The 22,795-nt window shown below is 44.6% G+C and overlaps 1 protein-coding gene across 1 annotated transcript; it reads right to left on the reverse strand.

The window, feature by feature from the left end:
• Positions 1-5,912: 5,912 nt before the first annotated feature.
• On the reverse strand, positions 5,913-22,443 carry PRKAA2 (protein kinase AMP-activated catalytic subunit alpha 2; the record flags this gene model as incomplete). Its single annotated transcript, XM_079535997.1, has 9 exons — positions 5,913-6,151; positions 6,451-6,577; positions 8,183-8,684; positions 9,979-10,203; positions 12,317-12,404; positions 13,186-13,330; positions 14,738-14,831; positions 16,880-17,021; positions 22,347-22,443. 9 exons carry the CDS (start codon positions 22,441-22,443, stop codon positions 5,913-5,915), a joined length of 1,659 nt encoding a protein of 552 aa, XP_079392123.1.
• Positions 22,444-22,795: the final 352 nt, after the last annotated feature.

A 22,795-nucleotide genomic window follows, 5' to 3' on the forward strand; every position in this document is an offset into this window, starting at 1 on the left:
CCAGCAGTTTGCTTGTCACAAGGAAGCCTTGCAATGCACTCATGCTGTTTTTCTTCATGGATGGATTCCAGCACACGTACGGAGAGAAATCACTTGATATGGGTTGACTTAAGACAATACCAAACGCTTTGCATTCAGCAATTTGGATTAGATTTCCTTGATTAAACCACAGATTGGATATACTCAGGTCAAGATGCTGTTTAGGAAATTGAAGTCTTCCTTTTTTTTTTTTTTAATAGCCTTGCTACTCTATCCTCAACAAATCAAAACTTAAAGTAATTTGCGTGTGCGATGTAAACCCTGCTCCTCAACATCCCTTCTCAAAATGAAAATCACCATGCTAACATTTCCAATTTGCTCTATCCAAGGGAGAACTGGAATTTCATCAAGCTGGTTGTAGCAAAAAATCGTGATTAGAGAAGTGTGCAGATAGGGATGATGCTGGAATGCTTGCTGCAGCTTTGTGCTTTAATGGGATTTGCATCCCTTTGCATCACAGGCATACATGAACAAGCCCTAAATCATCTTCCAAGTTCTTTTTTTTTTCTGTAATGAAGGATTATTTTTGCAAAACATCTTTAAAATATTTCAGTGCTATGTCAGTCAGATCCATCAGCTCCACTGGATGCATGCTAAAACTGAAGAAACCTTTGGTGCTGGCTCCGGATGTGTATTCTGGCTCAGAGAAGCTGCTTTTGTTACACTTGTATGTATTTTAACTCTCTTTCCTGTCCTTTTGTCCAGCTCCATTAGGTGAAAGAATTGAATACTTTTGTCTTTTTTTATCTCTGAGTTTATTAAAGTGCAAATGTCAACCACAGAGACAGCTATCACATGCAGTGTAGTACACTGAGAACCACTTTCCACACCATCAACAGAAGGTAAAAGGCTTCTTTGTGATTATCTAACGCACAATTACTTGTACAAAGGACAAAACTGAACCCAGGCTCTGTGCCCTTCCACCATGGCTATAGGTAGACATAAGTGTCAATTTCAATGACTTGATCAACAACACTTTCCCTATCAGCTGAGAAAGTGCTGAGAAAGATGGAGGAGTCATAGACTTTAGTATTTTTCTGAGCTTCATATCAGTGATATGTCTGAAGAGATGTCGCTGCTCGGAGCTTTTACAGTTCAGTATCTTAACAGAAGAAAAATCATAAATGCTCTTTGTAGTACAAACAACCAAAACATTGCAACGGGCCAATCTGGTTCCTATCCTGTGGAGGTGAGGACTGTCTGCCCTTGACTGCTGGGATGTGGCACTACAGTCATCCTAGGATTCAGTTTTGCTTTGAGCTCGAAAAAAACCAAACCACAAATGCACTGAGGTACAAAATGCATGAATAGAACATGATACAAAATACATAAACATGCTTTCAGCAACAAGAATATATATTACCATGTCTACAGTGCCTACTTCACAGCTTAGTGAGATGAGGATAAATATCTCAAATTAAAAAGGTGTAGAGATGAATCTTACAAATTAACTCTGATTTTGTCTTTAAATTAAGGCAGCTTCAGCAGGAATTTCAAGGCTTTTGTTGGAAACAGACTGCTTTTGTAACTTCATTTGTGCTTTGCAGCCAGAGCTCTGGTGGACTGCCCAGTTCTCCTGATTCTCAAATCTAGCAAAGACACGAGCATTGTGTGCACGCAGCATCAGTTCTGCTGCAAAAGTCAGCATTTGGTTGAATTCTGAAAACAGTTCATCTTTCAGGCATGGAAGAGAGGAGAAGCTCTGAATATAGCTCTCTACAGCTCCCTGAAAGGAAGCTGTGGCAGGGTGGAGGTCAACCTCTTCACCTGCGTAATGATAGGATGAGAAGGAATGGCCTCAAGTTACACCAAGGGAGGTTCAGATTGGATATTAGGAGATATTTCTTCTCTACTCAGGTACTGGAATGGGCTGCACAGAGAGGTGGTTGAGTCACCACCCCTGGAGGTGTTCAGGAAAATTCTAGATGTTGTACTAAGAGACATGGTTTAGTGGGAATATTGGTGGTAGTTGAAGGACTGGATGATCTTGGCAGTCCAACCTTGGCGATTCCATGAACCACTAAACACAAGTCTGAGAGATGGACTGAAAATTCAGAATTACAGGAGGTTGTTTCCATTTTGTAAATAAAAGATGAAGAGAAATTCACGCAAGAAGGGCTCAGAAAGCCAAAGGAAAGCATGAAGTGGAGAGCCCATGCCAAAGTAGGCCCCAAAGAAAGGTGACCATAACAGCTACACAAAAAATGGATCCTAAGACATTCCAGCAAAAACACCACAGAAGCTGGAGCAGGGATTTGTATGGCTCATTGGAAGAGGATTGATGGGAGATTCTTTTTCTCCCCTTCCTGTGAACCACTAAAAGGGTGAAGCTAAAAACTGCACAGCAAATGGTACTTCAAGTATTTAGGCACACAGCCTTCAGGTCTCACCAGTATGACTCTGTGAGCTGTGGGGTTCGTGCACCATGGGAACCTGCATCTTCCAGGAGCCCTAAAGGGAAGGCACGAGTTCATGTCCTGTGCTGGAGTCTCTTCCTTCTACATGGATGCACAAAAGATGACTGATGATAAGGAGCAGCAAAATGAAAGGGAGTAGACAGAACAGTTATTTTGTTCGAACCTCATCTAGTATGATATGAATTGGCATTATAATCACACAAAAAAAAAATGTACATACCACAGTTACAAACCAGTTGCTTCATTTTTTGTACAACTCACATCCCACATCCCTGTGCTTGGATGCACTATCAGGACACACATAATGACTCTGCATTTCAGACCTATGAAAGAAGAAAACTCCCTCTGCCTCTGCCTGCACAGCCCCTGGAAGCCAAACAGCCCCGCATTTCTAGCACATAAATATGTTTGCCAACAGTACAATACAAGCCATTTCTGAATTAACCCATCCAGAAGCTGGAGGTTAATGCTGAACTCTATCCTTTGCATTTTGTCACTCGCTTAGTTTTGCTGAAGCATTGTTGGGATGAATCTGTGGCTTGCAAAGCACAGCTGTCAGTGGTTCGTGAGGAATTGCACTTGGAAGAATTCAAGTTTGTTTAGTTCCAATATATCTCGTACACCCTGCTTTTCCTGGTGGTTGTGCATGTACCAGTAACTCAAAAAAAAAAAAAAAAAAAAAAAAAACCACAGTGTAACAGTGTACAAATGAGACTTTTACTCCAAAAAGCATAATTGGAGGTCGATAGCTTCGTAGCAGCTGAGAACCAGAAAACAGCCTATGCCAAGATTAAAAATAAAAATAAAAATAGTGAAACTTCTCCAAATATCTCAAAAGTTGGAGTGTACATGGGTAAGGCTGTTTAATGGACAGCTTTATCTGAGTTGTTCACCAAGGAGGTCCTGGGCAGGAGCACCTAGTGACCACCTGGCATGGCTTGACTCAAGGCTGCAGTGCCTTTGGTGGTATTTGTCTGGAATCCCAAGACATTCTTGTTGCCTTGGCAGGATGGGTTTTGCAAATCCATATATTAGTTAGTGTTTGTAAGGGTCTGAGAAGATCCATTTCTTGTGTTCAACAAATGTTTAGATGTTGTACTGAGGGACATGGTTTAGTGAGGAAATACAGGGGGTGGATAGATGGTTGGACTAGATGATCTCACAGGTCTTTTTCAACCATGGTGATTCTATGATTCTAAAACTCCAAGTGCCCCAAGGTTTTATCCCCCACTCAGAAATCCCACCTGCCTCCAGGAGGCAAATATTCCTTCCTGGGGGATGTGCTGCTGTTGAACATCACTTAGTCCTGCTGGGGAGGACAAAGGTAATTTTAAGGCAAGACATCCTTACATGCTCCACACAAATACATTATCAGCAGGGCCACACTTGTTACCAGGACAAGCACCTTGGCAAGATGCTAAATTATGAGTGATGACTTAAACAACCTTTTATATTCAAATATGTTTCACAGCAGGGGTACTTCCAAATTTCTGACTGCTTTCCTGGCCACTTGGCTACCCTCTCCTGCTCCTTTCCAAAGGGGCTGATCTCCAGCACCCAAAGCATCCCATGCTGCTTGCCTGGCTGGGCTGACATCTCAGCGCTGATCTGAAAGCTGCTAAGGAGCTGGACACTGCTCAGATTTGGTTCTTTTGTATGCAAGAGTCTGGATTCTCCATTCTTGCTCCTACTAGAGCACAGGAGATGCACATTGCCTGATGCCTACCAGGTACACTACCAAAGCTGTCCTCCACCCAATCGTATTTATTTCGTAACGATAATATAATAAAAACCCATTACAAAACCTAGGATAAATACAAAGATTTCCAGTGTTTCCTTTAAAAACGAGACTGTTCTGCTGTTTGTAATCCAAACACTGCTGTGTTGGATTCTGCATACAAGAACTCAACAGCAAAACTGATGCTTTTTTGGCAGGTTTCTACTTTGTGCGGCTTCTGATAAAACTGAAGCTGGAAATATACACCAGTGAGAATCAAAATGTCATCTGTAACAAAAGTAAGGCAATTTTGTGTTCTTAAAAAAAGGGGACTTCACACTGAAAATGTCCACTTATCTGCCAGTAGATGGCAAAAATATCCCGTAGTTGTCTTCAGTACCTAAGACAATTAGTACAAAAGGTTTAATGTGTCATTCTCCTCCTTGCTGCTTATAGAAACTTTCGGAAAGTATAAATTAAAGTGCAATTGTACAAAAAAAACAATCCTTAGCAAAAAACTTCTAGGGACATAAAAACTATCAAAACGATGGGTTCAGGGTTGTTTTTAAAGTTGAACGACTGCATACCTGGGACCAGCAACGTTGCTAACGTTCTCCTTTGTTTTGTTTCTTAAAGCAAAACCAAAAAAGGAAGAAAATAACCCTCCCAGGACTTTTTGGCAAAGTGTTCATAAAGCGTTTGTTCCTTGACTGATTAGACTAAGTTCCTTTGCAATCAAATGGAATTAAACACCGTAGCAAAGCCAAGCAGATGCCAATGCTGTCCATTAGATTAAGCCTATGCAATGAGAAGTAATCATTCTTTTAAACAAAGGAATTGTCACACATGCACTAGAGTTTACCCTTGAATAACAAGAATTTTAACCTGAAAAATCCTCACAGTTTGTTTTAAAATATAAAACCCTATCCTTCAGACAGCCAGTAGCAAAGAAACAGTGAAATGCTTGCGATATCTCCGCCTTCTTCATGTCACAGCAAGGTCCCAACCTGTTCTGCATCAGGACAGCAGGATCCTTGGCAGGTGAAGGCCGGCGGTTTTGGCAGAGATTTTGGGGTGGTGACATGGGCAAAATCTTCCTATGGAAAATGTGAGAGCTAAGTGCACCGAAGCCATGATGCAAAGCCGGATCTGGGGGACTCAGCAGCATCCTGCCCCATGTCTGCAATGGGAGCTTTGCACATGCCACTCCTCACCCTTCTTTAGTAGGGGAAAAAGAACAGAGGGTGGGATGGTCCTTGCAGCAGCTGCTTGTTTTAGGGTGAAAGCATTGCCAGAGGTTCCAGGAAGCCCTGTCCTCCCCCTGCTTGGGGCTGTATGGGAGGTACAACCTGAATCAATGTGTGCTGGGGAAAGAAATGCTTGCCCAAGGCTCTGTGAATTCAGGATCAACCAGGAGGGAGTTCTCTACCAAAAGTCAATGATATGTTTGCTACTTTACAGCCCTGCCCACGTATCCCATTGGGTTCAGGATAAAAAAGCTCATATATATTTCACTCTGGTCTAACGAGTGAAACGAAGTCATTCCTGATTTCCTCAATGCCTCGTTTGAGGGGCTGTGTCCTTTGAGTGCACTTGGGATCTTCTAACAGAGGAACTGGTTCTGCGCTGCAGGCTGTGGAGTGGTGAGGAGAAGGAAGGAAGCAGAAGAACAACACAACGGCCACGTTGGAGCTGGTCCTCACAGTGCAATGCCATGTGCTGGGAGTCCGGCGCCTGGCTCAGCGAGCCAGAGCCATGATCAAGCTGGCACACATCTCGAAGAAGTCCATGGTGTGGCTGCCCAGGCGTGGGGGCACTGAGGAGATGCTGCCCACGAAGGAGCCGCTCAGGGACCCCATCAGTGACTGGCACTCAGTGGCTGCTGCAGCATCAATGCTCAGTCTTGGCCGGTGCAAGCCAGCTGCTGAGCACGAGCGCTGCGGGGTGGATGAGCCGGACCTCTGCTCCATCACCTCGTCTTTAAGGCAATAGGAAAAGCAAGAAATAATTGTAACAGCATTAGTTTGGTATCCCTTTACTAAAGAACTAGTAACAGTAGTGGAGACGAATGGATCAGAAGGGATTTAGGAGTTGGACTCAGCGATCCTTGTGGGCTCCTTCCAACTTGGAATATTTTTTATGATCATAACTGACCTGAAACAGCATCACATCCTACAAAAGCATTCAGGAACTGAAAGAACTATTATTTTTCCTCAAAACTTTCGAGCTTGCTGTTTAATGTGTTCTACATCTCACAGTGCATCAATTCCTGCTTACCATCAATGCTTTTGAAGTCCAGGAGGTAGCTGCGGTTGTCCACCTGGTACAGTTGCAGACTCATTTTCACATAATTGCCCGTCACCGGGTTCTTCCGACGCACTCTGAGATGGTAGGAGTTCACCACCTGCAATGGGCAACCAGCTTTAGGGAATACCATTCAAGGCAAGAAGAGCAACATTCATTTCCTTCTATTGTTTTTATAAAGACTAGCAAGACACAGATTTTAGAAAGAGCAATTCTTCGAAAATTAAGCAAATGGCTTCCTCTCCTATTTCCTCTTACAGTTGTGTTTGGGAAACAATTCTTGGGGCTCTGATTCACCAGCCCTGATGGCAGATGAAGCTGTTGCAGACTCTCCTCCAGGCACCAAACCAATATTATTGTTCCCTCAGCAGCAACAAAGGCCTAATGAGCCAGAATCCACTCCCAGACCCATATACCAGGACCATTCTTGGGAAAGCCAGGCGGGATGGATGGTAGGGAATCATAGCCTCTCCCATCAGCAGAATTAAACAGTGTTCGTCAATCAGTCTTGAGCTGTGCTACGCATTTTCTCTCACCACTTCCCACCCCACAATCTGCTGCATCTCATTCGCAATGAGATCCTTTCTCTGTGCTATATTTATCAAGTGGTGGCACAGATGGAAGAGCTAAGAGTCACGCCTGAAGTTATTCTTAGGATGGGGAAGATTGCTGTGAAACCTCCTCATATAAAATAAGCTCCACTGCCTACATAAAGGCACTTGGTTGAATCAGTCTGTGGAGATGTACCAGAAATACGTTAGGTTTGTTAGCTCTCCATAAAACCATTCAGCCAAGAAATGTCTGGCTCTTGTAGGCACATGCGTCTGGAAGCAGTCCATCTCCTCGATGGTGCCGTGAAATCAGGTTCTGGGTGCTACTAATCTTTAAATACATAACAATATTATCAAAATAAGGAGGATATGTGAGACTTTAAAGATGCACAGGCACAAAATTTGAGCATTTCTCAAGGGCTGAGGTCATTCATACAGCCAAAACCCTCTGGACATGGAGTAAGGAGGATATTGACTCCGGTGATGAATATCTGAGCAGAAATTCTCCTTTTCTTGGTGCTGATGCTTGCACAAGGCTGTTGTGAAAGGCCAGGAGAGCTCGTATAACTGCACTGAGTTTTAGAGAAGAGCTAAGAATGTTTTACCTGTGACGGTAATTGGTGAGTGATCTTCCTGTCCTCACCTCAGTCCATGAGCTTTTCTCATTGAATTTTTTCCCTAGTTCTTTTGAAGAGGGAGATCGAGAGAGCAGCACGGCAGAGCTTAGCTACCCATCAGTGTGAAACCACCACATAAGTAGGAACAAGGAGACATGTATTGTGCCATTTCAGGACATGCAACTACTATGACCCAAGCAGAAATAACAGGAGATGCTTTTCTTGGGAGCACTCGAGATGACCTCGCAGGGAATTAGCCACTAAAATTAGAAATGTGACCAGCTCCTCTTATCCCTGCAGCTAAACAAGACAGAATTATCTTTCCAGACAGAGGCTTAGGGCATTCAGGAAAAAAAAAACCAACAAAAAACGCTTATTCACACCACAAATAAATGGCACAGATACAGAACATCTTGTGGGCATTTGTTTGGAAACAGCTGAGGCTGTAACCATATACAGACTGACCTCCCCGATCAACTCAAGTCATAATCAAAAAAAAAAAAACAACTGAAAACCTCCCCAAAGCACATTTCCTACCTTCCACTCAAAATCCAACTGCTTCATAGCTCGGTACACCTCGGCCATAATGTCATAGGGCTTGCTCTGGCTGCGGATCCCCAGGTGCCACTTGGCCTTTTTGACAGTCAGAGGTTTAGGCTTGGTGGTGTTGAGTGCATCCAAAGGGCAGCGTGCCTTGGGGCTGTCTGCTATCAAGGGTGGCATCCTCTCGGGGTGAGGCTTCACACCGGGAGGGATGTGCATGCTGTCGTCCATGAAGGAGCCAGTTGGGGGGCTGGAGGCTAGGTAGAACTCGCTGGCTTGGTTCATGATCCTCCGGTTGTCGATGACAAGGTGGTAGGCGACCGCGAGTTGGTCCTGGGGGTCACCGCTGTACAGACTGTTCATCACTTCTGACTCGGTGCACTCAAACTTCTCACAGACCTCCCGAACCGCGTCGTCATCGATGACGGTGGCATCGTAGGAAGGGTCCTCTGGGAACAGGTAGCTGGGCAGCTCCTCCTTAAACCACTCGTGTTCCCTGGGGGAAGGCAGAGAGGAGCCACCATCAGACACAGCACTTCATAGAGGAATCATAGAATATCCTTTGAGGAGCTGTAGCCAGCACAAGGCTTCCCCTCAGCCTTCTCTGCTCCAGGCTGAACAAACTATGGGACCTCAGCCACTCCTCATACACCTTACCCTCCAGACCTTTCACCATCTCTGCAGCCCTCTTTTGGATACTCTCTAATATCTTCATGTCCTTCTTATATTTTAAAGCTACCCAGGCCCACCACTCCCACTGGTTTACAGTGAAGTCAATGGTAATTAAGTGGGTAAATGCCAGAGCAAGCTTCGGCTGTAGGTGCCACCTATCAATTGGTAATCTTGCCATGCATGTGTTGCTCTAATATATAATTAAATCTACTCTTCAGGACTCGTGAAGTTTAGAAGGCATTTATAATTCAGATTCTATTTGAATGGTTAAACTCAGGCCATCAATTGCAAAAGTATTAACAGCCCATGATGTCCTGTAAGTACTTTTTATGTTTATGCATATGCTTAGCACAGCAGTTACATGTAATCACAGAACCATAGGGGTTGGAAGTGACCTCTGGAGATCATCCAGTCCAACCCCCTGCTAAAGCACGTTATAGTAACGACTACTATAAATTCCACAAAATGCATATGGGGTTCCACTTTCACAAAAATCAATATTTTTAGAATTACTCAGCTTGTGAAACTTTCAAAGCCGTGTTACCAGTCATGAACACTTCATGATATCTGAAGGAACAAATATCTGCTTAAGCGCCCAGTTGTTCCCCTTCATGGGCAGTACAGTCATTGACTGCACAAGAAATGCATCATTTAAGGACATTTGCTGAACTGTGTCTGACATTTTAGCTACTAATTCTTGTGTTCCTCTTCCTTTTTTGTTGGATAGATAGTAAGTGCAACGACATACACTTTTATTCTGAACTGGTATCCCAAGGGAGATGTAAAATAAAGTACAGAAAAATGGCTGGTGAATATTGAGTTCCTAGGATTATTGTGTGAGAAAGCTGGTTTTGTTAAGCACAATTAACAGATTTTTGAGGCTATTTTATAATGCATTAAGATATTTTGCAGGAAGCAACTATTGCCTATTTTCACTTGTATTGATGAAGCCACTGAGAAATGAAGTCGCCAAGTCCAGGTTCATCATCACCCACCACCAGCTGGCAGCACTCGCCTCACCATCAGCACAGAAGGGTGCAGGAGGGCTCCTTAAATCCCTTAGGACCAAACCCAGCTGGATTAAATGACAGCTCCTACAAACCACTCTGTGGGCTGACCTGATGTCCTTGATGGTTGCGCGCTTGAGAGGGTCGACCTGCAGCATGTGCATGAGCAGAGTGGCAACGGAGCGGTTGAGGTACTCAGGGATGTAAAACACACCTCCACGGATCTTCTTGAAGAGGGTGGGCACATGCTCATCATCGAAGGGCAAAGTGCCACAGAGGAGGGCATAGAGGATGACGCCGCAGCTCCAGATGTCCACCTCTGGGCCGGCATACAGCCTGTGTGATGTGAGGGAGGAGAAATGGGTCACAACCCTTCCCGTTCCCCTCTGCATCTTTAGGCTTCCTAAGCCAAAAACCCACCCGAGGGTGATGGAGAATGACGCAGAGCTGCTTTTTGTTCATGCTCCTTCGTGATGCATGGAACAGGAAAATGAGCACCTCCACCAGACCCACCAAAAAGCCCAAACCTACATTTCCAGGAGCTCTGCCAGGCTGCTTGCTTCCTTGCCCCCGAGGCTGGGGGACTCAGCCAGCAGTTTCTATTCATTCGGAGGCAGATTAAACAGCAGCAGATACTATATCTCTTGAGTGTTTATTTTCAGTTGAAGTTTGTGTGCTGGTATGCAAGAGCTCCAGCTTCCGACAAGCTGTTAATGTCCTTCCTGGCATCACCAAGTCGGGATACCCCAAATATATGGGTTTTGCTGCTGCTTGCCTGCTTGATTTGTTGGTTCACTGCTTTTTGCTGAAACTGCTGATTTCTCAGAGTGTCTGGGAGACACTCTTGGACTGTAAAAACCAATAGAGGTCTGTTTGTGAAATCTAATCATCCTGCACTTGCTCCTCTTGAAAAGTTCTGCTACATGCACACCTGGTATACAAAAACCATGCACACTGTCATTCTTTGAATGCTACCCAAGTAACAAAATACCATTTCTGCTCTCATGTTTGAGACTTTCCCCACTGAGAACAGTGACAGCAGCAAAGTCAGGGCATTCTGCTAATGCAATCAGCTCCAAGTCCCACCGGTCTATGCCTGATTTCAACAGACAGGATGAGGCCTATTTTTTGGCTGATAGCCACATTGTTTGAACTGTGCTTGGACTTTTAAGCCCAAATGATGTGCACTTTAATGATGCCGAAACACAAGGTCTCACATACTGGATCTGCTCTGGGAGAAGCTCAGCTATATCCACCTCCAGCAGCACATTTACCCCTGGTGGAGATGGCAGGTTGTTCCTTTCTGTCTCCTATATGTACTGAGAAAAAAAAAAAGTGATTTTGGCCTTTATTAAAAAAAAACATGGGAATAATATTTTTTTGAATCACTGTAGAGTTACTGGCTTTGTGCCCTTCTAGACAATGAGGATTTACTTGCTTTCATATGTAGAACTGTAGTCACAACAGGCTTTTGGATGCTGGTCTAGTTCCTAAGATACACTGCCAACACATGCGCCTGTGTAAACAGGCATAAAACAGTCATCATCACAACATTAAACAAAACGTTGGATTTTTATAGGCAAAGACATACTGGATTATGAAAACTAGCACTCATGCAAAGAATGGTTCAAAAGGATGGAGTGGATGCTAAGGAGATGGGCGGTTCAAAGGACCATGCAGAAGACCGTAAATTCAAAAACCTGTATTTGTAAACTCCATTATGCTTTCACAGAGAGAGTAAGGAAAATCAATGTAATTTAGGGTCTCAACAGTAAAACACGGGAGGTGGCATGACCGTATCAATGGGGCAAGACTGAATTCAGCCCTAGAGCCTGCGTTCAGAATGCCCCATACCAAGCAGCTGCTGCAGCCTGGCAGGATGCACCTGAGAGATGCCACTGCTCTGCAGTTCTGTCAGTTCAATTCATCAGTTCAAGACAAAGCAACCACCACTGAACCCGCTGTCATGAAAATAAGCCTGAAAGTTAAGGAACCTGAAGACAAGGATTTTCAATACAAGAGTCTAGCAGCGTGGGGAAGTGATTAAACAGAATACTGATTGCTCGCTTGATAAGTGGTTTTCCTCATTCACACTGTGTTTTATATAGGTGGGCAGGAGAGAAAGGGGTGGTCTGGAAAAGCCTATCTTTCTGAAACCTCGTTATCTGCACCCAAAGAGTAATTTTCATTCCCTTTAATTAGCAATGTACACAGTAAACATCTGCTGTTAATAATTCCTCCAAAGTAAACATCTTTAGCAAAACATGTTTTGCTGCTACAGCCATTGAAAAATACAACAAGCAAGAAGACCTTCAGATATTCCCAGTAGACTCACCCAAACACAAAACACTGGCTGGAACCATTCAGCTGCTTTACTACGAGCAGGTTCCAATCTCAAGAGGAAATTTAAAGACCACATATTCACATGATTGGAAGCGGCATGTCCTACCTTCCAGAGATGACTTCAGGGGCTGCATAATTTGGGGAACCACAGCTGGTGCGTAGAAATTCACCATCTGACATCATGTTGGACAGTCCTAAAAACAAGGTGTTGCCTATGTATTGACATCCAGCCAGAGAGAAGAGATAGTGCAAGAGGAGGGAGAAATCTGATGTAATCTAAGTAGACACCTTTGAGCTGCTTTGCTATTTGAACTCTTATTTTCTTTCCAAACAAGTAGCATCGACTCCAAACTAACTTTGCTTCTCTGAGTTGCAAACCTCAGAACTTTCTTTCTTTACCATAGAAGAAAGGAGACATAATTCTCTTCAGAGAACAGAACGGTTGTGAAATGTGTAAATCTTCAAAAGGATTTATCACTGCTAGACAGCACTGAACAGAACAGGGTTGGCAACTCAGCTTTTACGTCGGGTTTCAATCTGTAATGCCACTTACAGACTCTTGTTACTGTTCATTTCTAAAATGAAGTGAGGCCAAAGGCACACGGCCATACTACTAAGGAGAACACACATGAAAATAAACACGTGCAGCCAACTCACTGTGAAATTAACTGCGCCGAGTCTGTCTTAAACATAAATTAGCTAAAGCCTTATATTAGGTGATTATACTGAAACACAGCGAAGATTTGCAAATGACCTTCCTTCTCCATTATTAATGCGAGCACAGAAGCAGCCTACAATAAGTAATCCCTGCTTTTGCTAAGAGGCCAGTGTTTATAACTGTGGGCTTTTCAGGTAGAGAAACTGCAAGTGGTTATGAAAACAGACTCTGGGTTTTGTAAGGCGTGCTACGCAGACACGCTCCAGCAAGCGGCTCGGAGCTGGCTGCATTTCTGGAATGCTGTTGGGGTCACATACCAAAATCGGCTATCTTCGCATTCATGTGTGCGTCCAGCAGCACGTTCTCTGGTTTCAGGTCCCTGTGGACAACCATGTGTCGGTGACAGTAATCCACTGCGGAGAGAATCTGCTGGAAAAGGCGTCGAGCCTCAGCCTCTTCAACCTACAGATGCAAGGGGAAACAGTTCTGAAGGCATGTGGGGCCGGGCAGGGGAGGTTTGCCTTAGCAAGGAGCCAAAAGTGTTCCACGGTGTGGAGATAAAATTAGAGCATGCTTGTGACCGTGCTGGAATCAGGAGCAGCAAAGAAAGTAGATTTCCCCCTGTCGAATAGATTTCCCCTTTGTAAGTGAGTGTTTTCAAATGATATAGCCCAGAGCTGAAGGTAATGAGCTGAAATTAGAAAATAAATTTGGCTGAGCTGTCAAGGAGAGCCTACCGGTGCCACCTATCAGGCACTGGTTTCCCAGTGGGCCCACTTCTATTACACACTGTAAGCAGAATCACAGAATTACTGTGGTTGGGAAAGACCTCAAAGATGATCTAGTCCAACCATCAACCCATCACCACCATGCCCATTAACCATGTCAAAACACCACAGAGGTTAGCATGGGGAACAGTTCTTCGTGGACGAATGGAGAAGGTTGCTTTGGGGAACAAAAAAAAAAAAGCCAAAAGTGGAATACAGCAATGATACATACAGACAGAAAAACTACATATAAAATGATCAGGAGACTGATTGTTTTGTTTTTCCCTGTGTGAAAAAATAGTTTCTGAACGTGGGAGTTCAGATGGGATGCAGATTGGTCACTGAAAAGATCCAAATGAGCAAGATGAGCTGGAAATAAAAACTGTATGTAGGAAAGTAAATGGAGTTAGCTCCATCAACCAGAGAGCTACTCTAAGATAATTACTGACTTTTTGTAGTATAGAGAAGATATATACACTGGGCTGATCCTTCACCTGAAGCACGATTCTGGATGTGCCCCCTGATTGCTTCCTACCCACCAGAATGTCCACTAGTCATTTTATAACCATAATATCATGTTTCAAGTGCTCAGCCTACTCCTCAGATGATTTATACCCAGTAGGAATACTGGCATTTGAAAATGCTGCTCAGATAAGCCACATCCTTAAAAAGTCTTCAAAAAGCCTCATGAGGAGCCAAAGGGGAGTCTGGAGGAGGAGAATGACTGGGATGGAGACCACACTGAGAGCTCTCCCGCTCCAATGCCCTGCATGCACATAAATCTGCTGCTGAACCAGCGGGTTGGATAAGCAACCTATGGCTAAAAACTAAAAAGATACGGTGGTTTTCCAAATGTCTTCACTAAGCAACACATTACCTTTGGATATTTTGGTTTGCGTATCGAAATACAACATGGAACATTGCAAAAAAAAATGGCACACAAGTTATGTGTGAGTATGAGACTCTCCAGATGGGATTGCTGCGAAGCAACTTCTATTTTGGGCCTAACCCTTAGCTATCTTCCCTTTAGCAGCCGTTTTACTTCTGACCACCATCCTCTTCCCACATAAGAGTTTGGGGCTGACGTGGTACTGGCACTTACACGTCCATGCTTACAGATGTAATCAAATAATTCACCACCAGATACATATTCCATGACCATGAAGAAGTCCGTTGGTGTGCTGATGACCTGGTACCTTCAAAAACACAAAGAAAAAATATCTTAATAAAAAAGGGAAAGGCTTTGAAACAGATTATTAGTTTCAAGTCAATTCTTAACATAAGCACATGCTTGGATCTTGTGTTTATAATCATTTTCCATTTCTGAAAAGCCATCTCTTATTTCAAGGGGCATGTCAGGATAATCTTTCACTTGTCTATGAAAGGATCTCTTTCACAGATTCACCCTTTTGCTTCAGGCTTTTAAATAATCCTCTGGAATCTCTGCCAGATAACCCTACTGCGTTTAAGACTGTCCTGACATTCAAGTTTCCATTTTGGCTAAGATGTGCAACAACATCTCCAAAAGTCAAAAATTTATTAAAATGGAAGTGGGAACGGAGTATATTTGGTTTTCTTCATACTGAAGATATAAAAAAAGGAAATCTAGACACTAGGCGGAGCTAACCTTGGAAAGACATAGAAACAAAGATGAGCACCCCCCAAGATTAACATCATCCTTCAAACATTAAGCTCCTCTACATTCAGAATGATAAATGTGAGGGAAAGTAAAAGAATATCCTCCTTGATGTGCAAATTTACCCTCCACCTTCACTAAATGATCCCCGAGTGCTACAAACACACTTCAGTTTCCCATCCGGCGTAACCTGATGGCAATGAGCTGAGGTCAAAGCAGCAGTAGCAATGCATAGCAGCACCAGCTGAGGCTCCCTGTGATTTATTTCAGACACACTGTTTGCTTTTGTTATTTTATTTATTTATTTTTCACAGCTGATAAATAGACCTCATTTTCAGAAGTGATCAAGTGAACAGGTGATAGTCCCAGTAAAGATCAATAGGATCAACGGAGCTTTTCTAAAGTGTTTTGCACTCAGACATCTGAGTTAACAGCACGACCATTTCTTGCATATATATGTAAAGTGATGGGACACCACAAGCGTTTGAAAGAGGAGCCTCATGTGCCACAGACTCCTCTTCACCTCTTTATCGGTGTATTTCAGGGCTGAAGTATTTATCGTAGGAGACTGATCAACTGAATTTAATTTCCAGGCTTTAATGGTCTGCTTGATGAATGTGTGTGCAGCCTGGAAGGATGCTGGATGATCAGCCGACGACTCTTGCTGCCTTTTTCATGAAATAATACCAATCTGTTCTCCAATAAATCCACGGAACTCTGAAGTTACTCTAAAGTCAACAGTTGCTGCATGGTTAGTTATTTAACTTAGGGAGAATTTGTTTTCCCTTGCCTCTAAGTCCCAGGTATTTGCTATATCTCATGCCAGTTTTAAGGCTGACCTAAATGTCAACTTATCCTTGCAGTTACCGTTCAACAGCTTTCTTTTATAGAAATGCCAAAGATATTATCGAGTGCCTCATTAATGTGGACTGGCTGCACAAACCAGGGATTGAGACGGAACCCCAGAGGCAGGAGTGCAGGTGCTGATTTACAACTTAAATTCAGGTTCATCAGAATGGCAATGTTGAAAACTTACGTCTGAATAATAAATAAAAAAATATATGTTCCTTTAAGCTCTGGATAATCAGGCCATGAAAACATAAATCCTACTGACTTCAGGCCAAGGCTTCACTCTAAGAGCCTGCCCAAGCTGCTATTCTTCAGGCACAATTCTCCATCATTTCAAGTCGTGAGATACTGACCCAAAAAAGGAGAATCATAGAGACTCCTCATAACATCCCAATGCAGGAAAGCACAGATCCTCTCTATGCACCTTTATAATGACTCCTGAATGGAAAAGTGGATGTTTGGGCAGGCTTAGCTGAGCAAAACTTGGCACAAGGACAAGTCTCATAGTTGCTATAATGGCCCAAACTCCAATAGGAAAAACACCTTCTACAGTTCCTCAATGTGTGGATTGTGCCCCCATGCAAGCTAGCAGGAGGACATTCAAAAAGCAGCATTTTTGGCTTCAACATGCACAAACCTGACCACACATCTACCGTTCTGTACTATACTGTACTATAAGACATCTCTTGAAAACAAGTCAACGTGTGAAGTCTTTGCAGATAGAGGAGTCAGCTGAACGTGAGCAGAACATGTACTTACAGCTTGATAATATGAGGGTGCCGGAAGAGTTTTAGGTTTTGAATTTCTCGTTTGATCTTGCCAACCACATCCAGGCTGCGTATTTTCTGTCTGTTTAGGATTTTTACTGCTACTTTGTGCCCCGTCAACTGGTGTTCTCCAACTAATGGAAAGAAGGCATTGCAAAGTCATTATGCAGAGAAGCAAGATACATACAGGAGATTTAAGATACTGAGATGGATGATTTATAATCAAAAGAAGGCGATAAACATTAGAAATTGGGGTGTTTTAAGTATAGTCTGGATATCAGGAGTTTATTTTCCTCACCTTTCTTATAGATACTGTTTCTACATTTCTTGAGTCCTATTCTATGCAGTAAAGGTAGATTCAAACACCCAGGAATGCAGCAGGTTTACAGGAAGCAAAATGATGCACCATTTCATACAATGCCCCAACTATAAGTGCAGAAATGAGTGCACAATGTATGAATGACTTCAAAACCAGATTGGGGTCATTTGTACAAGGGAAATCCCAATGGACATACTCAATGTTGGAATTTGGGAAAAAGAATAATTAAATCATAGAATCATAGAATGGTTTGGGTTGGAAGGGACCTGTAAGATCACCTAGTTCCAAAACTTTGTTTCTCTTTGCTTTATTATTTTCCTGTTGCAGTGTAGGAAAAAAAAAGAAAAGAGGGGACTTATTGGAAAAAAAATGCTTAAGTAAATATGACAGAGTAAGTGGAGGTGGCCATACCCCAAAGTAATTTGCAAGGATTTATAGCTCAGAAAGGTTATGTTGATCAGAGACAAATACATTTAAATGGTGGGGAAGAACCTCCACCGTAATGCACAGGTTGAGTGAATCCCCAATAAACCCTGCCTTAAAACGAGACCATCGCACCTCTTTAAAAAAATGATACAGGGATTTTCCCTGCCCAGAATAGGACTGCAGGATTTGCATTACTAAAATGAATTTCTATTTATACTTTCTCAAGCATGCTTCTCGTTTTGATGACAAGCTGCAGGAACACCACGCTGGAGTGTAACAGCTCCTGCAAATTCTGCCTTAAGAAAAGACACAACACAACGTGTGTTTTTATGACAGGCACTTGGTGCACTCAGGTGCTGATGTGTGTAGGGACAAACGGTGACCACAAGCCAGGAGAAGCACCACCGTCACCGGTGGAATCACACTAGTTTAATGCTAATGCAAACTGAATTCAGAATCTGACTTATTTGCTATCAACAGCCCGTGGAAGAAAATGCTCTGTGTGTAGGAAGTAAAATTTATAATGAAGTTAACAGCAGAAACTGCTTGTAAACAGATAGTTTACATCTGAACAGGTGCTTACATCTAAAAGGGTGCTCTGGCCACAAGCTGCCCCCTCTCAGGATCTCCAAATGGATATTAAAGAAGGTAACATAGGGATGGCTTTCCAAGGCAGCAGAGAAAACCTGCACGCAGCATGCATTTAGGCTGTCTAATTATGAGTGCTACCCCATCACTAATAACACAGAGCAGAAGCTGTTAACAATTATGAGCAAATTCTGTTATTAGATTATTAGACTGAGTAATTTCAGAGCCTCTAAGGAGCTGATGAGAAGCAATGCATGTAAAGCAGGCGGCCGGGGAAGGCAGGAGGCAACGCCAGCACTGCTCAGGGCACGCGAGGTCACTATTATTAGCCACGAGATAAGACCTGCCAGAGATTCTTTCCTCAATAAGAGCATCCTAAAAATAAAACACTTTTTACTGCTCTTGAAAATAAAAGCGCCACTTTGCATGCCCATTTCATCCCTTCGTAATACTCAAACTACCAGATGAAATGAGAATAAACTAAGCTTCGCCGTTCGGATGCAATTTAGGGATTAGCGGAGGGCTGAAGTAGGCAGATAATTCCTCCTGGGTGGTACAAGGAGAGCACTGAAAATAGTCCCAGGAGGCATTTTCCCTGGTGATCCTTGGGGAGGGGAAAGCGGGGCAAGTTGGGGAGGCATGGGTGCCAGAGGTACAGCAACCCGCTCAAGCTTTATAGGGGTCCAAAGCACACAGCCTTGCAAGGAATTCTCCCCATCTTGTCGTGCTTTGGCCAGCAGTAGCCTTGTGAAGAGCATGCATCTCTCTTTGCTGAGGTGGTCATGGCTTTGCACAGGAGAGGCTGGCGAAGGCAGCGCAGGGAGTGTTGGGCAACTTCAGCCAACATCTCCTAGACTTTGGATTTGGCTGACCTCCGTGGCTGGGAGTGCAATAAGCTGCATTTTGCCAGCTGCACATGATTCATTCAGTCCTGTTCAAGAACTGGAGCACTAAGGCAACAGGGAAACTGAGGAACAGCAAAGTGGCTTATGGCAGAACTAGGAAGAAGACCTTGATCCCTTCCATCTTTCCAACTCTTCCTGACCTTACCACAGCACGAGCTCTGAAAAATTCATACTATACCCTTGGAAGAAAAAGCAAAGGTCATGCCTGGAGTGAATAATTACTGTTTTTAATCCCACTGCTCAATAGTTCATCCTCTTTCCATCCATGACAAACAACATGCAACTCTGTGAAGGTTTTTCTAGCACAAACACACCAATAATTAAAACCAAACAGACTATTTTGTAATCCACCTTTTGCTTACAGTAAGCATTAGATACGGAGATATTCTTGTTCCAGTCCCCACTGGCTTGTTAAGTCTACTTGAGTGTCTTGAGAGAGGGATGAAAAAACAACATAATTTGCTATGTGGTGGGAGTCCTTTAAACCTTTGGCTCTTTGGGGATAATGTTTCCCTTTGCTCACATTCTCCAGCCCAGAACACACTGGTGGGAGAAGAAACACTGGGAGGTTGCATGGCCAAGGCAAACCCATCTCTGCCACATGGAGCAGGGAGAGGATGCATGTGCTCCTCTGTGCCAACGGGACTGTCCTCTCCTGGTACCCAGGTTGGGCAGTGGTGATGTCAGGTATGGATGAGGAAGCCTGCTCCTTCCTTCTCACTCAGTGCCTGGATTAAAGCCTGAGGAGAGGAGGGAGGGCTGAGTGGCAGTATTAGGAAAAGGGATTTGAGCATGTGTCTTGTCTTCTTGTGACAAGTACTCCAGTCAGCTTCCCTGCAGCTTAGAATCAGCAAACTCAGCTCCATTGGGGCAGGCACAGCAGATGGATTTGACACTGAGGTGAAAGTACTGCGCACTGGACAGAGACTGTAAACTCCAAAACCTGGCACCAAAGCAGACATGGTGTGAGCATCCTTAGCTCCTACTGCATCTGCTTATGCATGGGACTGCCTGCATTATTCCAGTACTGGAGGCTGCTGGAGAAACAAGGGAAGAGATACAATAGGTTGAGTTTCTAACAGAAGACCCTCTGTGTTTTGTTATTTTTACAAGAGGAAAAAAAGATGAGAGATTTATCCTAGAGTAAGCTGAGATAATTAAAGCCCCCTGGCAGATAGCTTTTTTGCAGCAGATACCTATGAATTCTCCTGAATGCATGGAATCAGAATAATTAAGGTTGGAAAAGACATCTAAAATCCCCAAATCCAACCATCAACCCATCCCCACAATGCCCACCGCCCGTGTCCCTCAGTGCCACATCTACCTTGTGTGTTTGGTGAAACTCAGGTAGCATGATCAGCTCAGCTTTTTCCAAATGCTTTGCAAGGATTATTAGAAGTTTAGGAAAGGGAAAGCAAAATCCTTCCCTATCAGCTGTGCTGCCCCTTATCTTAGCCTGAAGTTATAAATGAAATCAATCCAAAGCATATATTTAGCAATGACGTGTTTGTTCTGTCCCAGGGCCACTTGCTTAGATGCTGTATCACCCTTCCTTTCCCCTTTCTTTCATCCGTTCAGCCTCTTTCAGTTGATCATCTCCCACTGCAATGTTTGTCTTTCAGCACCAACTTCCAGAAAAATGGGAACTGAGCCCAAGTAATGGAGACAAACATCACCCAAGAACTGCTTGTCGTGCAATGGCAGTGGTTGGGATAGAGCTCTATGTGGGATGGGATGTGCCTGGTGCACGCACAGCACTGATGTGTCCCACGGGCTCATTCCCACTGCCAGGAGGGGAGATGACATCCTTTCCCTCATTGCTTCATAGAATCATAGAGAGGCTTAGATTGGAAGGGACCTTAAAGATGATATAGTCCCACCTCCCCCTGCCACAGTCTGGTTGCCATTTATTAGCTCAGATTGCCCAGGGCCCCATCCAACCTGGCCTTGGCCACCTCCAGGGATGGGGCATCTGCAATAAGAAATACACTGCTGATGGCACCGGCCTGCTTAATGCAAATTTATTATATATAATAGACACAAAGCTTGGAGCAATCAGGAAAAGAAGTCTCTTCTCCTCTCCCATGTTTCCTGCCAAACGTGATGAGCACACATTAAGGCTCATTAGGTTAAAACAGTGCTATTCTGCATTTCTCCTGTCAAACTCTAACTGGCGTTACAGGGGAAAATATACACATAGAAAGGCTGCTAAGCCACAATGGATGGAGTTTGGAAATCTTTTTATGTTATTTTATACGTCCTTTGGAAGTCTGTTCTTAACCAATTGGGTGATATATGGGGCTGGGGGGAGGGGGAGATGTTCATGCTACTCCTGAAGGGTCCTTAAGGAAATCAGGCTGTTGTTAATAGGCTTCATTTGGTCTGCAAGAAAAAAGAAATCACCTTTGGAGCACTTTTTGAGGTCTGTTGGTACACAGGAGTGATTTGAATGGTCCTTTCTTTTAGAAGTGTTTGTTCTGATAATTCTTTAGTTGGTAAATTCGTGGTTTGGGATTAAACCTGGCCATATATTTTTAGGAGCCTGATTAATGGCCACAGGTGGATTTAGCTGCAGTGATTAAGGTGTTTTCTCTGCCCTGCTGTCAGTTTGGGGTTATTTAGATACAGCTGAGCAGGATGGGGTTCCACTCTGCCCCCAGCACCCAGACCTACTCTCTGCTGGGAACCACAGCTCCTCACTCTGCTCAGATCACACATTTGTGTAGAGGTGTTTTATTGTTTTGTTTTGTTTTTAATATCATGACTCGGGGGGAAAATGTGCACATAACGGTAGAATTAAAAGGAATAGAAATCTTTGCATCACGAAAAGCAAAGCCAGTGCCTGGCTTGGGTGCCAGAGCCGTGAACCAGAGACATCCATCCCCGTTCGGCCCCATCGCTGAGCTCCCCCAGTGGGTGGGGGCAGCAGCGGAACCTCCTCACCCTCCACCCCCCACCCCCTAGGTCTTAAGCGTTCTTCAAACGGCAACGAAAAGCCACGGCCCGGGCACCCACCCCCCGCATCACCTTCCTGCCGCCGCGGGAGGAAAGTTTCGGTGGGTGCTGCCCCGGGGGGCACCTCCAGGAACTGCCCAGGACCCTCTCACTCCTTCCCAGGGAAGGGGTCACCTCCTCCCTCCCGCCCCACCGCCGCGCCCCGCGGATGATGCTCGGCACGGAAGGGTTCCCCCCCGCCCTCCCCTCAGCCCTCGGTACTCAGCCCTTGACTTTGCCGAAGGTGCCGACCCCCAGCGTATCCCCCAGCACGTAGTGGCCGATCTTCACCCTCCCGTCGTGCTTCTGCTGCTTCTCGGCCATCTTCGCCCCCCCGGCGGAGGACCACAATGCGCAGGGCCGGCACGGTACAGCACGACACAGCTCGGGTCGGAACGGCACGGCTCGGATCGGGCGTGCGCAGCGGGGAGCGGCGGGCCGGGCCGTGCAGGGTGCACGGGGGCGGGGAAGGGCACGCTCCGGGGCTGGGGGCAGTTTGCGGGGATGGGGATGGAGAGGGGGGCACCTCGACGAGAAGCACCCGCTGTAGGGTGACGGTGGCCCCTGGGTTTGGCACCTGCTTGGGAGCGACACTGCGCGCTTTCGGGGTGGAGCCTCCGAGGAAGGACGCTGCCCCTAGGGTGCACCCTGCATTGGGGTGGGGACGCTGTCCTTG

The sequence above is a fragment of the Tetrao urogallus genome, assembly GCF_951394365.1.
Source record: "Tetrao urogallus genome assembly, chromosome: 5".
Taxonomy (NCBI): domain Eukaryota; kingdom Metazoa; phylum Chordata; class Aves; order Galliformes; family Phasianidae; genus Tetrao; species Tetrao urogallus.